The following is a 17,146-nucleotide window of genomic DNA, read 5'->3' on the forward strand; positions in this document are numbered from 1 at the left end:
GACAAGAAAAACTTCACAAGAACGAATGGGAATGAGAAGTTTTAGCAAAGTTTTTAAATGATCAGAGGCTTCTTCACAGGCCATCAGGTGAGGCAAGGCATTTCTCACTGCAAGCAGCCTTGCTCTTTGGTCTTATTAAGTTAATTCTCACACAGGCTTCTATGCCTAAACCCCAGCGAGCTCATTGTCTGCAGCAGCAGCACTGCTCTGCCAGCCCAACAATGGAGCCGCTCTCCGGCAGCACGCAGAGCCTTCCTCTTCTTTATTACCTGGGCTTTGTCTCCAGGGATTATGAATAAAAGCAGGAGTCAAATCCAGTGTGAGAACTTGTATGAATTCCCACAAAACCAGTGTTTAACCTACCAACTCAGGCCTTTCATCTGGGCAGGGCTGGCTAGTGCATTACTACAGTATTTTTATCTCACAGAAATAACATGTTTGATATTGAAGAGGAGGACAGGAACCTTGTATTTTTCCCATGAAGATGGGAATGGGATTTTTAAGTGTCATGCTGGAGCTGCAGGCTTGGCTGGGTGGAAGGCTGCTGGGTATCACTGGCACCAGCTCCAGAGAGAGGGCACGACTCCCTGTGCCAGGAATCCTCCTCACCTCCAGCCAGCACGGCTCCTGCTCCCAGCAGAGCGTTCCCTGGATGCTTCGCTCAGCTTGTCACGAGCTTCAGTTCTCGTGATCAATTCTGTGGTGTAACAGGGACACCTTCATCTGGCAGAGAAGGCACAGAGAGCACTTCCTCAGGGAACTGCTGGGGCAGTGCCCTGGCCAGAAGAGACCTGACCCCAGTCTGGCTACAGGATACGGAGCTGGGACAACTCTGCTTCCAAGGCTAAGCTCTGACTTGGAATCAAGGGGCAGAGCAAACCCAAGTTCAATAGGAGCACCCAAATACCTGTGTGCCGAGATCAAGAGCAGCCCACAGCAAAACCTGGTGCATGCATCCTCAAGAGGGTACCAGGAGTGTTCACCCACTAGCCCTGGTGCTGGCATTCATTTGAAGACCACCTTGCACCTCCTCCTCCTCCAGAGCCTGGGTGTAAGCTGGGACAGCATCCTGCCTGTGCAGCAGGGATCAGGCTGCAGCTTTACCCGCAAGGGAATGACCCAGCGATGCTGAAGGCCCAGCACTGCAACTCCCTAAGCCAGTTCAGGGACTCCCTCCTCCTCCTCCTCAGCACCGATCAGCTCCTACAGCTGTGACTTGCTTTCTCCTGGCTTGGCACAACATCAGGCTACTCACAATTACCAAAGGCTTGTAAACCCCTTGGTTTGACAGACCTACAACTGCCCTGGGAGGGGATCCCTACTCACTTCTAATTCCAGTCAAGCTTCTGCAGTTTTGGAAGACAGACATCTGGCTTCCAGAGTAGCTCTGTCTGACTCCCTGAAGCACTGAGTCCATCAGCAGTATTGGTAAGGAGTTCAGTTACAAGGGACTAGCTGCAGACACCAAGATTTTGAGGCTCCAGACACCCTGACCTCCCTTCAGAGCTGAAGGACACAGGCAAGAAGCAAGGGGATTATACTGGAAAAATTATCTCACCTTTTTTATATATATATATATATATTGAAAAACCCAGCACCTTTCTTCTCCCAGAGCTGAATGCAGCTACCTGCTGTTGGGGGAACTTGATTTTTTCAGGATGGCAAACAGCTCAGGCCAAGTTTCTGTGCTGGCTCGAGTTCAACCTTGCTGCTACAGCTTTCAGTGCCTAGCCAAAGGCGGCAGCAGCAGAGGATCATGTGCATGTGGCTTGGACCACTGCCACAGAGAGCTGCCGGCCTCCTTGTCTCCGGCATCGCTAACGGCACGAAAATTGTTTGACAAAACAAGGATCAAACAGGGCTTTTTCAGGGGAAAAAAAAAAACCAACCCATAAAATGAGGAGAAAGCCTCCTGTAGGCACCCTCAGCACCTCCACACGGCTGCGAGGACGCCGCGGTGGCAGCGCAGGGGCATTACCATACAGACTTGCTTTCAGCCACCGGCGGCTGCGGGGCAGGGCAGGGGCTTGGCGGGGCTGCGGGGCGCTCACGCAGGGCCCCAGCGCTGCTCAACAATGCGCAATCACGGCAATTACCGCTCCTTTCTGAGGGCAGTTAGCACATTGTGCTGCGCCTCTCGCCAGCTCCATTCTGATCCCGGCAGTGGTTACAAGGAACAAAAATCACGTTAATTGCCGGCCATTTGTAAGCAGAAAACTCTTTATCTCCTGCGGAGGCGCGGGCTGGGTAGGATTACTAATGTAGGAGTTCTGGGCTCGCTGGTTAACATTATACAGACGCGTCACACAGCATCCCAGGGCAGCTGAGGTTGGCAGGGGCCTCTGGAGACTGTCTGCTCCAAGTCCTCTGGCCCTGTCACGGGCCATCCCCGAGCAGAGCCTGGCCCCGTCCTCTTCACAGCTCCCTGTCAGGAGTTTATACCCGTGGGTGACATCCTGAGCCTTCTCCTTGCCAGCCTGACCTCTCCCAGCTCCCTCTGCCCCTCTTGCCACCAGATGCTCCAGTCCCTTAGTCCTCTTTGAGGCTCCCGGCTGGACTGGAGAACCCAGGACCGGCGCCAGCACCCCTCAGCGGGCATGGGGCATCCCACCAAGCACTGCAGACTTGCACATGTCCAACTTCTGTTGGAATGCTTCCTAACCCAAGTCTCCTTCCTCCAGGACTGAAGGCATGCAAAGGTTGGTCTTACCAGGACAGACCAAGGTGAAGGGGGCACTGAGCACCTTGGACTTCTCCATGTCCTTTATCACCCAGTGCCCCCGCCCCCTTCAGCCTTCATGCTCTCCCCACCTGCTGCAGGTACAGACTCAAACCCCTTCTTGCTGCCCTCCACATCCCTCACCAGATCCAGCTCCAGCAGAAGCTTCCTGATACCATCCCCACGTGTTCAACTCCACACAAACAATCAGGAAAACCCCCGAGAACCTGTTTGCTGGAGAGCAAGCAGATGCTTGGGGGCTGCTGGAACCAAAGTCCTAATGCTCTTTTGATTGTCCTACATGTCTTTTTTTTTCCTTCTCCTTCCTTCCCCTCGCAAAAGCAGACAGGTAACTACACAGCAGAACACCTGCTTGCTTTAAGTATATACTTTTAAGAAGCCACATCAGGTGCTGATCTATACAGGTGCCTCTTCTATATATTGAAAATACCACTGCTCACTGGATAACTGGGCTTCCCTGAATTCATCCAGCAAGGTAGGAATGGTTTTGAATTATGTCTGAGGCCAAAGGGAATAGTCAGTCAGGTATCAGCTCGAAAAGGCTTGGGATTAGCAGGGCTGACATGACAACATGACTGCACGAGGCGACGCGAGTGTGGCTGCTCAGCACCCGGCTGTACCTGCAAGTCCCGATTGTGGTTTTCACAGAGCAGCTGCAAGAACCGGAGGATGGGCTGCATTATGGAGATCACTGCACTCATCTCCAGCTCATCTTTGCTCTTGTCAGCCGCGGACTGGGCTCCTTCTCCTGCCGAATAATGGTCGTCAGGGTCAGCCTCCCTCCGGTACGTGTTGTAGGCCTTTCGCGTGGCCGCGGAGGCCTCCAGTAACTGATCCCGGACCTCCTCGGTGATTTGGGTCATGGGCTCTCTCACTAAAAGACACAAGAACAGATCCTTCCTCAGGCAAACCGAACAAAGAGGACCAGACACATCTATTCACACGTCTCCCGTCGCGGTTTCACACGCAGGCCAGCTACTCATCATCAGTTCGCTCTGGTAAGTATGTTTAGTGTGAAGCGAGGGGCTCGGGTTTAGAAGGGTATCATGTCACTCTCTTCACACCTTGTATGAGAACCACATTAAAGTTAAACGATTCGGCTATTAATCGGTTAGGGCCACACATCTAGCGCTACCAGGAGTTAGGATAAAAGGACCTGCTAGAGAAGAACATTAGGAATTCTCCACTTGTTGCTAGAGAAGGCACTGACCACAACCCCCAGTCCAGGGTCGCTACTACCGATCAGATTTGGGCAGCTTGTCACGACAGACAAGGTGGCAGAGTCTCATCTCAGAAAGACTTTTCATCATTTCAATAGCACAAATGGATGAAGAGGGGATGAAGCTCTTGAAATCCTGAGCCGGGGCACCACTGATCTCTGAACTTTGCTCTGTGGGATCAGAGATCGGAGCATTATTGCATCAACCGAAAAGAGTTCGAGACACAGCCTTTTCCTCCCTCGTCACTCCAGAAACAGAACAAGCAGGGAGTACCTCTTTTCCTGCTTGGTACATCTCGCTCTGAGTCTTCATCTTTCTTTTTATTTCCCAGGTCACTAGTGTTGACTGTGACAGTAGCCTTGATTTCTTGCTGTGCCACTTTCATGCGATCATAAAACACCTTAAAGAACTTCTCCGATTTCTTGTCTTCCGTCAGTCGGCAGAAGAACGAATGCTGCAAGAAAAAAGGGAACAGGGTCTGTATCTTCACACACAGGTTTGAACACGGATCATTTCACCTTTCTGTGCCATCGGAGAACCTGAAGGACTGGGAGGTTAATTAGTTTTTGGTAAACCAAAACCCAGAGCAACAGAGACACACATCTGATTGCTAAGGAAGCCCAAGCGTCTCAGGTACATTGGCTCCCTCGTTAACAACTTCCAGCTGTAGTTTTAAGGGCAAGAAATCATTCCAGCCCTTGTGTGTTCAGGCAGCACACTTCTCTACGGCAGGGGAATTAAGGTAAGTACAAGGAATTAAGGTAAAGGCAGTGGAATCATCTATAATTTGATTCTCAGCTCAGAAACAAAAGAGCGTGAGCAATGTACAGAGGAAGGAGAACTGTCCTGCCTTCCCGCCCCCGAATCAAAGGGACCATGAGTCATAACACACAATAGTCAGTGTTAATCACAGTGCAAAATCGTACAAACAGGGCAAGGTAACGAGGGATATTTCATGCTAAGTTTCCATGGCCCCATCTGCACCAGGCTTCTTAAACCCCCTTTTAATTCCTACTCTAATATATCTTTAAGCAGCAGAAAACCCCCGAAGCCTTGACTACTTTGTGAAGGTTTAGTAATGTTCTTCTGCCCATATGTGCAGAGAGACACGGAGTTCTTCCCAAAATTGAGGAGAATACAAATCATGTACAGGTCAAAAAGGAGCCAACACAGCGAGCGATCAGACAATTCTTGATGAAACCAATATGCTGTTACATAAATCAGGACCAGAGCTTACACACGACTGAAGGATGAACTTGTAAGTGGGTCACCTTATGCAGAGTCTTATGAAATTAGTTAGCATTCTGCAGCGGCTCACGATCCAACAGCTTTACGTGATGAATAGGAATGAAGCCTGATTTATTGAAAAAACAAATTAAAGTGGGAATAGCGATATATCCTGCGCTTCCCGGCGAAGCGGAGCGCACAAGGCCGTGCTCCTGCCTTTGATCACTCCCAAGCAGCCCCAGTCAGAATGGTGCTGAACAGCTTTGAAACAGGGATAGAAGCTGCGCCTGGTTACAGGCGGAGGAGCAGCACGAGTGTTTAAAGAAGTTGGTCAAGAATCATAGAATCCCAGACCGGTCTAGGTTGGGAGGGACCCCAAGGATCACAGAGCTCCAACCCCCTGCCACAGGCAGGGACACCAACCTCCAGGCCTGGAGCTACACAAGGTTGCCCAGGGCCCCATCCAAACTGGCCTTGAACACCCCCAGGGATGGGACACTCACCCCCTCTCTGGGCAGCCTATGCCAGCCCCTCACCACTCTCTCTGTAAAAAAACTTCCCCCTAATATCTAATTTAAACCTTACTTCCTTTAGCTTTAATCCATCCCCCTTGTCCTGCATTACCTACCCTTTAAAGAAGTTGATTCCCTTCCTGTTCCTCTGCTCCCTTCAGGGACTGGAAGGCTGCAATGAGGTCCCCCCCGCAGCCTTCTCTTCTCCAGGCTGAACAACTCCAGCTCCCCCAGCCTCTCTTCGTAGGGGATTCACCTGAGGATCACCTGAGGATTCACCTGAGATCTCCCTCCCACATTGCAATTCCTTCTACCTGCCCAGAGCATCGCAGGTAAACTCTTCAAGAGGTTGTTCTTGAAGAGGAGGGAAAGGAGAAGATCCCAGCACGGGCACAGCACATCCTCATTGCCAGCCACGCTTTTCTGTACCTTCTCCTGACACCCCTTCGAACAGTCCAAGAAAACAGACAGCCCAATACTTTGTGTTACATATTCCCATAAAACATACCCCAGTAACAACATCCTTTGTCTGAACGACAGTTGACTTAAGATACTTTTTTTATTCTAAACCGGTTCTTTGACCTGATGAGACTTTGTGGGCAGAACAGCATCAACTTTCTATCATAACAATGAGATGCATCAACACATCAACCTTCAATCGCAACAACCAGATGCACCAACATGGTTTGCAAGAGCTGCTGCCCAGTAGCCAACAGGCTATTTTGACACCAAGCTTTGAAGCACGGCCCATTGGGTGCAAGAAAGAGGAGAGCTTGTATCTAAATTGCATGTTGAAACCTTTACTCTACCAGCCCTACACGATGAGCATGTTAATAATATTTTACAGATAGACCAGGAGAAGCCACCAGTTTGAGGAAGGGTAACTGTTCCCTGAAAACCAACCTGGGCGCTTGTCAGGTGGATGGTGGTGGTCACCTGGCCACACATCTCAGGAGCAGGAGGAGTTTCCCCACAATGAAGCAGCAGTGAAGGAAAAGTTCTTTAATAAACCACACTGAAGTACCTCAGATGCAAGACATTGTTACTTGCTGACAGGCTTGATTTTGGTCAATTTTTTTTTCAAGCTTCTCAACTGACTTTCCACTGCAGTTCAGAGGAAAAAAAACTGAACGGAAGGAACGTTTCCAGTAAAGCTTTCTGGTGTGCACTGCGTGTGCATTCAATGGCTGTCACAGAGTGATTGTTTCAGTTTAGGTCAGGATGCCTAACACCTTCACACATATGAATCAACCACATGCCGGCTATCAAAGGTGTGCTATTTTAAGAGGTGTGATCTTGCAAGCTGTGCTCTAGCAGGTAATTGGTGGTGATAATGATGACAGAGATCCCAGGATTTATTTACAGATAGACCCTCAAAGCAAAACCTGGGAAAAATTAAATTCTTCCTTTTTAGCATGGAAATAGAGCGGCCCCGTTGGAGTACTGTGGGCCAGGGTCCTGCCACGTGGTGGCAAGCTGGCCCAGAGAGCTGGTGTGCAGGGGAGCTGCCTGGGATGAGGGGAGCAGCCAAACTCCACGCTCATCCGCGGCGCTGAAGAACGGCACTTCCAGTGCACCACTGACACTGCAGCGTTTGGCCTCAGCCGTGCCCCTGGGGGCCTCCCGATGGGACTGATGCCAAAAGCCAAGATGTCAGCAGGAGCGTGACCGGTGCTCACTGTGCCTGGTGCTCACTGTGCCTGGGACTGGCTCCTCGTGTCCCAGACAGATCCTGTGGGTCTGGCCATGCCCAACTTCTCCATCCCTTAGAAACCCACAGCGGGGCAGGGCACTGTGAGCTGTCCTGTGGAGGTGCACTGTACCCAGTCATCCCAGTACGAGGTAGCAGAGGAGAAACCACCTGAAAGGCGAGTGAAGGTACGAGCTCCATCTTCACTCAAGACGCTGGCAGTGGACCAGTTGCTTGCTCACACAGAGCTACAATCACGTGGTATGAAACTCCATGTATCTCAGCTATGTTTTACAGCTTACACCTGCTAAGGGCCCCATGAAACAACAGACATCACCTGACACCAAAGAACAGTCATTGCTTTATGAATGCCGGACCCACCAACCAGCTTTGCAAGTACACATACCTCAACGAACTGCCACAGAGCACAGCACCCAGCTGACTAAACAGACCAAGACTTCTCTGTGATGTGAGACTATCAGCGATAATGCCACTGCAGTGAATTGCACAGCCACAGAAGGAAGCTCAGGAACACCCGCATGCGACACGCACGAGCTTTAACACACAGCTACTGTGTGCGAGGGTATCACGCAGAGAGTTCTTGATCAGTGCTCAAGACGGAGCCACCACCACCTACACAAACTCCTTCATGACAACCTTGGGGCAATGGAAAGAAGCACGAGGGGAAAACCTTCTGGTGTAAAGGCTTGCAAGGTCGAAGCCTGGTAGGTGCCTGGAGAATACGTGTATTTTTGTGGTGCTCTGTTTCCATGTGGGTATCAAGCACCAGGCAAGCAGCAGTACGCTGCTGCTTTTACAGGCACGTGACACATCAAGCGCTCTGAGGACCCGGTGTTTGTTTCAAAGGGAGGGAAGGAGAACCACCTACCCAGGCACTGCAGGTCTGCACAGCCAGCCACACCGATTCCTTCTCCTGACATCCCAAGTGCTCTACTAAACCACCACCAGGTACCAGGGAACCTGCGTGATAACTTCTCCTTCCTTCTCCTCTCCATCACCCAGCTCTGCTCCTGAAGAAATCCAACCAGAACCCTCACACAGAGCACAGCATCCCCCTTACCCCTCCGCCCTCCAGCCAAAGGAGCACTGTGAGGGAGCACAACCACCATGCCACACACGACTTCACTTCCCTGGTCCAGGCAAAACACGCGGCGGAAGACGAGCTGCAAACCAAGCGACTGACGTCACTAGAAAAATAAATCAAAGGCCAAGATTAAATCGCAGCACAGTGCTCAGCCACAGCCTGGCCCACCTCAGCACCATCAGCCCGTCGCTCTCGCTCATTAACTGAGCCCAAAGCTGTGATTAAGTAACGCATCTTTGGGAAGAGCATCCTACCCTGCTTTAGAAGGCATGGGAAGTGATGAACTGTGCCTGTCTGTATCTGCTCCAGCAGCTAATAACTGGCAGAAGCAGGTGACTAAGCTCTAACTCCCAGCCACTGATTTAAAAAAATAAAGTTTATGTCTCCTCTGTAGTTATTCCCAGGAACTTGGTATCCTCACCCCTCCAAGTGATTTACATAAACTGTTAAATATTTACCTACCTGTTTTGCTAAACTGGAAGTCTTTGCTTGCTGGCATTTGATTCAGAACTCATGTAATTTTCTGTGGTGGGTTTTTTTTGGCACATTTTTAATACCACACATCATTAGCAGTCTGGATTGCAGAATCCCATCGGGAGTGGGGGTGGAATCAGCAAAGAATGGGCACATTTCACCTCTCCTCCCTCCTTGCCTTGCCCTCCAGCATCTTCAACCCAGAACATAAGTATTTCCAAAGATGGGAGGAAGTGAAGCTCTGCTAACTGCCCGGCAGCTCCGGGGAGCGGCAGGGTAACCACACAGCATGGACAACTGCTCCTTAGTGCATCTCATGTACCAGCAACTGGTAGTTTAACCTGCAAGAACTGACACCTGCCCTTTGGTGAGCAGAGCCTCAAAGTGCAGCGGAGGGATGGAGACCCCTGTGTAAGGTGTATGGGGTACAGACCCAGCCAACTAATCCACAAGTGTAACGATGAGTCTGGGCTCAGTGTAGGACTGGTATGGGGGAGAAAAGAAATAAAAAAAAAAAAGAACTGGCTGTATTTGTAGCTCTGGGCTATGAAAGGCTTGTCCAGTTTGGCCAGCATGTGCTGTCCCCTTCCCTGGCAGCACCTGCCTCTGCGCAGTTACCCTGTCGCTGGATCTGCCCTGAAGTCACAGCTGCTTTGCCAACCAAGAAAAGGAAGCAGCAATTTAATTGTATTGCATGGAGCAGCTTGGCTTCCTGCCCCAGCCTCGGGAATTACAGGCTGGACTGTATGCCCTGAACCACCACGCTGTGAGAAATACAACTACAACCCAGCGACGGGCTTAAAGATGCGTCTGCTCGGAGGCGTGTTTCCTCCTGAAAGAAGGGTGGTCTGGTTTTGGGAAAGCATTTGGCTGCTGAGCCCAAAGAAGGATTGCCGTCATCCTGGAGAGGATGGAGGATTTTCTGGACCGCACCCTCTTGTAATTCCCAAAGCTGTTTCAACAAACCACAGCCACCCAACCCTGCCAGACCGCCCCAACAGACCCCAGAGAATTCCCCAGGAAAACGGCCATTTGATTACTGATAAAGAAGGGAAAGCAAAGCCCCAAACACCTCACAAATTAAAGCAAACATCTGTCACCTCCCTGCCTGCCTCTCTGATGCTGGTGAACAGACAATACCCCGTAAACTCGACGAGTCAGGGATATTTCAGAGAGGAAAGGCCCTCCAGATGCAAGAGAAAGACCAGCTCGCTGGCTTCGATTCAGGGCATTTTATTGCAGCGCTAGAGAGAAATTATTACAGGGCTGTTAACTTGCTTGGGTTATCCGGACAGGCTGCCAGCACCAAGTAATGCAGAACTTGTGTGCTACTTGATGTTTGTGGAAAGAGCTCGCCACCCCCGTACCGTTTCTTGCAGCCGGCCTGCTTCAAAGCACCGCGTCTGAAGGGGAACGAGCACAAATGCCAACCCTTTAGATGCTGCCTAAACATATTGTGAGGGCTTCCACCGCAGAAAACCCCAACGCAGCTCTGCTCCCTTCTCCCCCCCCCTCCCCATTTATTTGTTTTCAATACCACTGATCCCTCTCTTCTCGTGAAGTCTTTCGTGAGTCCCGGCTCGCTAAAGATCCATCACTCTGGGGCGTGAGTGATAGATATCATTAGTCTTGCACAGCTTCAGGAAATGGCAACTGAGATGTTTCGTGCCGAACGTACTTCACAGTTTGAAAGGAACCCAGAAGGAAAATCTGCCAGAACACCTCAATTGCCTGGTTTGGGTTTTCTTTTTTGCAAACTGTAAAATAAACCTTGTCCTGGAAGCAGAAGGGGGACTTCCCAGCTCTGTTTTGCACAAATAAGACAAACTCTGCCATGGGCATCTCTACACCCAGATGGAGATTCAGCCCCACTTTACAGAGAGGGATTTTGGAGGGGTACAAGCGTACACAGACCGACCCACGTAAATGCTCATCATTCCCACCTTCATGCTCATCTTCTTCCCCTTCAGCTTGAAAGGAAGGCAGCAGAATTCCACCACTTATTTCAGGAAGAGCCCTTATACCCTACATGTTCTCCTACAGCAACACCTAAACATCTCGAGGCAATTTAAAGTCATTTCCCCAATGAGGAGACAAAGAGGGAACTTCACTGAGGAACAGTCCCTTCCAGAGCCAGTCCCAAAAGCCTGGGACAACAAAGCGACATGGGATGACAGCCAGGAGGTGAGGGCACACCAAAGCTGGAGGGGGGAACAGCAGGTAGAAATGTGACTGCTGGGTTGGGGGTTTAAATCCCCCCCGCAGACGGAGCAGATGGCCTCCAAGGCGTGGGAGACTCAGGGGCCTGACCTGCTTTCAGCACGGAGCCTTAATTTGAGTTCCTCCTGCACACATGTGGGAGCACGCACCCGCCGGGGTCACCCCGTTAATCCGCGCGGGGCTCCGGCACGGCGGGAGCGCGAATCCCACTTCCCCACCGAACCAGCGGGCTCTGCGTAGGTGTGAGAAACAAGGAAGTCTGCAGGCTCCCCAAAAGAGAGAGAGAGAGGAAAAAAAAAAAAGTGTAAGATCTTCTTGAGAGACAGAGGAATTAAAGAAAACCATAGCAACAAGTCAGTCCACCTACCCAAACCACCCACCCACCACCAGTTTCATTTGCTGACGCACTTCAAAAACAAGCTGGCTCCTACCCGCTCTGGAAGGTGAGCAAGCCCTGAGAGCTCATTAAATTCCCTTCCCAGCTACTCTCGTATGCCTGCAGCTAGTGAGCAAGTGGGATATAAATAGAAGTTATATAACAGTGCTTTGTTGATTCCTGTGCTTACCCCAAAAAAAAAAAAAAAAGGGAAAGAAAAGGAGGCAGCATGACCTTGTTTTTCTGAATAGCTTGCCTCTGCCTGCGGTGGAGGGCTCTAATCCTGCCAGGGATCCTCTGAAAAGTTGCTGTTGGACCTGGATCCCACAGGGAGGAATAAGGGGAATTGTTGGTTTGTGTCCCTGCTCCTTACAAGAACAGGCTGGCACCCAAATGTTGAGAGGATCGCTGTGGAAAAGGTCCCCAACTGCCATGAAGAAAACCCGGCTGCCGAGAGCGGTGGACAAGAAACACAGTGGAACCCTGAGGTAGCTCCTCTTCTCCTTTCCCACCCATACAGGCACCTCAAAATCCAGTGTAAAACTCCACTTTGGGCCGAAGGGTGTGATGGCACAGGAACGCCAAGGGGCCCAAAATGCATCAGAGACTGCCAGTGGTATCGCTGCAACCTCGCCTACCCCCTTCCCAATCCCACCTGTGCATCTTGCTGCCCCCAGTGAAACAGAACCACCTCTGCAGCAATGATTCCTGGCGGGCTTCGGCTCGCTCAGCACGTTATCAGTAGGGTTGTTGGGCTCATTGGGTGTTCACACGACGGCCAGTTGGGGTTGAGACTTCGCCGTGCAAAGGGCATCAAAGTGCACGTGAAAGGCCACGTGCTGCTGGGGCTCTGCCGTCACGAGGCTCCTCATGCACCGCGGGATCAACAGGGCACCAGGACAGGGATTTCCTTGGCGCCAACTTCATCACCAGCGCCTTGTTTCAGAGGCAACTGAGCTGTGAAGGAGGCTCGGGATCTGCTGAGAGCTTCTTTCTGGGGAGCACGCTCTACCCAAAGGATGAGGTCCCTGCCTGCAGCATGCTGCTCTCCAGGGAGCTCCTCACCACCTCTTTCTTTCTTTTAAATATCATGTTCTGAGGTAACATACTCCAGATGTAAAAAGCAGTAATAAAAAAGCATCTTTTCATTTGAGAAAAATCTCATTTAAATGGTGAAAGACCCAGCTGTTAATTACTCCATGCAGATAGCCTGCCAGTTTTGCATTAGTTCCCTAAACAGGTACGATTAAAACAACACACACAAGGTACAACATCCCCGTCAGAGAGTTCTGCCCGGGACAGGCAAACAGGTTTGGTTTTTCAAATCAACTATGAAAGCTCTCCAGCGCTGTTGACAAAAGTTCAGCTATCCAAAGACACCCTGCTCTCCAAAGCACAGTTTCCATCCCAGGGGATCTCATGCACTCACAGGTACCTGTGACTGCTGCAGATCTCTGGGGTAGTAAATGTGGTTTAAAGCCCAAGCCACAGACACTAACACACCAGTGTGCCACCGAGCTCATGTTTGCTGTCACCGGTACTTCTGTAAACTTTGGGTAAAGTTTTCTCCTGATTTTGAAGGGGAATTGTGGACACAAAAAGGAACCGTGAGTGTTTTGAGACCCAACTGGGACAGGACATGTTGAGGCCAACAGAGAAGGTGAAAAAAAACCCCCAAAATAAGAATAAAGCAGGTTGCCTGGCTGGTCCTGCTATTGCACTGTGTGTTTTTTTAGTACTGCTCCTCCCTCCGTTCCTGTCGCTGATGCTACAAGCAGGCTGAAGGACACAGATCTGCTGCCTCCGAGGTGAGGGCTGAGGGTCCCTGAGGAGCCCCCCATCCCAGGCAGCACCCTGGGCTCTCTGTGTCTGGGCTCTCCTGCATGCCAGGAACATGAGCAGGAATTGGACAGCTTTGGACTCAGCTCCTCTAGCACATCAATTCTGCAGTTATCTAATAACGACCCATCACCCCGGGACAGTTCGAGGCACCAAGCTCAGCAAAGGACACCATGATTCACCGTGCTGGAGTTTTCCTACGGGTGGCAACACGTGAGGAGAGAAGCCAGACCCAAGTGCAAATCCCTGTTCGACGCAAGACAGAGCTGGAGACAGGAAAGTCGTGTCAGCCCAGCACTTTACCCAAACCTGTCTGTCCTACTGAACCAGGCTAATGGCTGTTCCTGGTACCTGCTTCTTCAGAGCCCCCAGGGTAGGTCTGCCGTGAGCAGTGGGTACCACAGGGCCACAGGCCCCAACCCTAATGAGCAATTAAAGGAGAGAGCACAAAATGCTGGGCTCCTCTTTGCAGGCTGAGCTGAGCAGCTCTGGAAGTTAAAGCAACATAAAGCCACGCAGCTTTTCATGCAGTCACATTTCAAAGAGCCTCACACATACACGGTGAGCTCCAAACCTTGGCTCAGCACAGTGCTGATTTGTTCTTGCCATGCTGTGACAGGGGCTCCCTGGTGCTGTACTCTGGTCCTGTGGTGGTCCTCATCTCATAATCAGCTGCTGGGGGAAAGAGGAGTGTAGAGCAGATACCATCATCATCCCCTGCACAGGAGCAGCAACTCAAATGCCCTCAAGCTAGGAGCAAATCCCCAATTCTTTCCTGAAAAATAATCACCTTTTGCTGGGGTGCTGACACACATCACCTCATCCCCTGTACCTGAGCCCATCTTGGGAAGAGCTGTGGATGAAGGGTGAAGGTGGCATCGTCACCCTTGTAAGGGGGCAGCTACTCACCGTGTCACTTTGGGGCAGTGATTCAAAGCTGCCTGGAACTAAACTGATGCCATCAACCTCACTTTACCTTCCCCTCCTGAAAACACCAGGGCAACTGGTCACGAGATCCAACTTTTGAGAAGATCCCTACTTAACCAAGCAGCCCCAGTCTCCATGGAGAGGGAGTTACGTAAGGGACTTTACTTGCCATTAACTTCCACCCAGGAGGAAACCCAAAGCCCTGTGGAGGTGAGGCAGAACAAGGGTGCCTGTCGTTGGTATGGGGCAGATGAGACACAAGCGTCGCAGGAGAAGTGCTCAGCAATCTCCCCCTCCATTGTTCACTCGCTGGGCTGGCTTCAATGGAGGAGAACTCGCTGTGATGTGGTGCATGCAGGGAATGGGCCAAGCTTCCATCTCTCCCAAAGGAGATGTGGAGCGCACCCAAGCCAGCATCCTGGGGGGGATGTTTTGGAGAGGAGTGTGGGGCCGGCGGGCCATCCCCCCTCCCCAGCCCGGGCTGCTCTGCGCAGACCCGCTGACGCCAGCTCTCCCGAGGTGGATGCTGAGGGTTATGTAAATTAATAAAGGGGTTTATGTAATTTGCAGCTCAGTGAGCTGCAGCGTTTGTCAAGTTAATTTGTTGTCCGGTTCTGACCCCGCGGTTCCACCTCCGCTCCTGTCTCCTGACAAACGAGGGCAGGCTGCCCACGGAAAGGAAAACACCCAACTGCCGAGCGGGAGCCACAAGCTCACCGGACACAGCTACAGCCCTTCCAGCAGCATCTCTGTTACCCAAGAGCCGGACAGCCTCTCGACGTGAATTCCAAAACCTAAAAATAACCCAGAGAAGTTTCCATCCCGGGCTTGAAGTGAGCAGGGACCGCTGTCTTCCTCCCACAACAGCTCATTTATTCTACCCACATTCATCCCCCCTCATAGTAAAACAGCGGCCGGGGATTCGCCGTGCCACACGCCGCCAGCTTCATCTCTTTCCTAAGGAAAACCAGGAGTGTTTTTCCCTGTCCTGCTTCCCCTCCACGCTGGTTTTCCTAACAATAAAAATCCCTCTCGACATTGATAATACAGAACATTTCTAGATTTGCTTCTCTGCTAGAGGTGGCAACCACCTACTTTGCCTAACCTCAATACCAGCCCTGCATGTGCCTAATGAAGCGGGAACACCTATTCCAGTTATCCCTTCCCAGCAGCACGGGGATCTCTGCTCCCACTGAAGCTCCTGGGAGTTACCCGGGAACTCCCATTATTAACCGTGTTGCAGCCATCGCGTGCGAGTTCCTGTGTGTCAGTACAAACCTTTTGCCTAACTTCAGGCCCAGCTCATTTCCCGTGTGAAAACCAGGAGTCAGGAACATGCTGTGCAGGGGTGACACGTTTCTGTCTTTGCTGCCAAAAAGCCTTTTTACATAACCTGTCCCTGTCCCACCAGTTCCCTGCTCTCCAAAGGCCAGTACACAGCAGCACCTTAAGTTCAGCAGAAGTTATCCACTCCCTATAAAGCCAGAGCTGCTCATAATAACCAAAATATATATTATTGTGAGATGAAGATAAACTGTGTTAGACCTCAGAGCGGGCCCATTCGGCTCTGTCAACTTTCACAATGACAAATGTATCTGATGCAAAACGAACAGTAATTAGTCCAGAGACTGAGGATGACTCTTCCACGGGCAGTTTACTGGAAACTGCTGTAAGACCTGAGAAGAATCCACTCTGCAGGCTGCAGAGCAGAGAAGCCCTACCTCCTGCATCTGCAGAACTTACCAGAACACCACAGACTGCAGAAAGAGCCGGGTAAGAGACCACAGAAAGTGCAGGGTTTGGTGTAAGTGCATCGAGCTTCCGTAAGCGGACAAACCATAGAAGCACAGAACCTCCTGAGTGGGAAGGGACCCACAAGGATCATCATCAATTCCTGGCTCTACATGAGGCCAGACAAATTTTGCAGTGTATTTTGTGAAAAGGAAATCTTGAAGTTAGTGGGAGACCATCACATGGCTGCGCTCAGTTGTGGGGATGTGGCACAGGCTACCCACGGAGGGGGTTCAGTCACCGACCCTGGATGGATTTAAAAGATGGGTAGATGAGGTGCTCAGGGATATTGGTAAGTAGAGGACAGAATGGTTGGACTCGATGATCTCAAAGGTCTTCTCCAACCTTGTGATTCTGTGAATCTTTACCCTGTGGTGGCAAAAGGCAGCTGTATAAAGCAGGCGGCCTTGAAGCTGCGCAGGAGCGGTACCCTGCAGCCTGCCTGTGAAGGCAGCGCTCCCTAACCGCCCTCCGCATCCTGGGTGAGCACATACACTGAGAGAAAGGCTCAGCTACGTGAATTTATCATCTCAGGACGCCAGTTTAACTTGGGCATCACTCAGTAATGACTCTGGGAGATACAGCCCTGAAGTAGTGACTCGAGTGAAGAGCAAAACCTCCACCTCCGCTCTGATTCACCTCCACAGAGCCAGCTGTCCTCCCAGAAGTTCAGCTTTTGTGGTTGACTTTTTTTGTTTGGGTTTTTTTTCTCTCCTCCATAACAGTGTTACTTACTTGGCTCCCAGCATTCAAATACGACTGGAAGATGAGAGGGCTGAAACGTGCTGCTCCTGACTGAGGCTGCAGCAGTGCCCACAGGCCCTGGCCATGCAAGAAAGCAAAGCACCAGCAACGCACTACCTGGCACCAGGACCAATTTGTCGACGCAGAGGTAACTCATGGAGCATCTCTGTGCACTGATAAACCTTCTGTTTCACTATCAGGCCAGGGGATTGCTAGAACACAGAGTATTTTACACTGCCACTGCTCCATGGGATAATAAAGTCTCAACAGAGCTTTGCATG

The 17,146-nt window shown here is 51.0% G+C and overlaps 1 protein-coding gene across 4 annotated transcripts in view; it reads right to left on the reverse strand.

Annotated features, from left to right (window-relative positions):
* ITPR1 (inositol 1,4,5-trisphosphate receptor type 1) overlaps nt 1-17,146 on the reverse strand; it is a gene marked incomplete at its 5' end in the record, with an annotated part of 159,646 nt that overhangs the window by 40,242 nt on the left and 102,258 nt on the right. For all 4 annotated transcript variants that reach the window (XM_084269793.1, XM_084269792.1, XM_084269791.1 and 1 more), the window contains 2 exons: nt 3,361-3,614; nt 4,234-4,414. In XM_084269793.1, the coding sequence (XP_084125919.1) occupies nt 3,361-3,614; nt 4,234-4,414 (435 nt within the window). The remainder of the gene's footprint in view (nt 1-3,360; nt 3,615-4,233; nt 4,415-17,146) is intronic.

This window comes from Gallinula chloropus (genome assembly GCF_964237585.1).
Source record: "Gallinula chloropus genome assembly, chromosome: 12".
NCBI lineage: Eukaryota > Metazoa > Chordata > Aves > Gruiformes > Rallidae > Gallinula > Gallinula chloropus.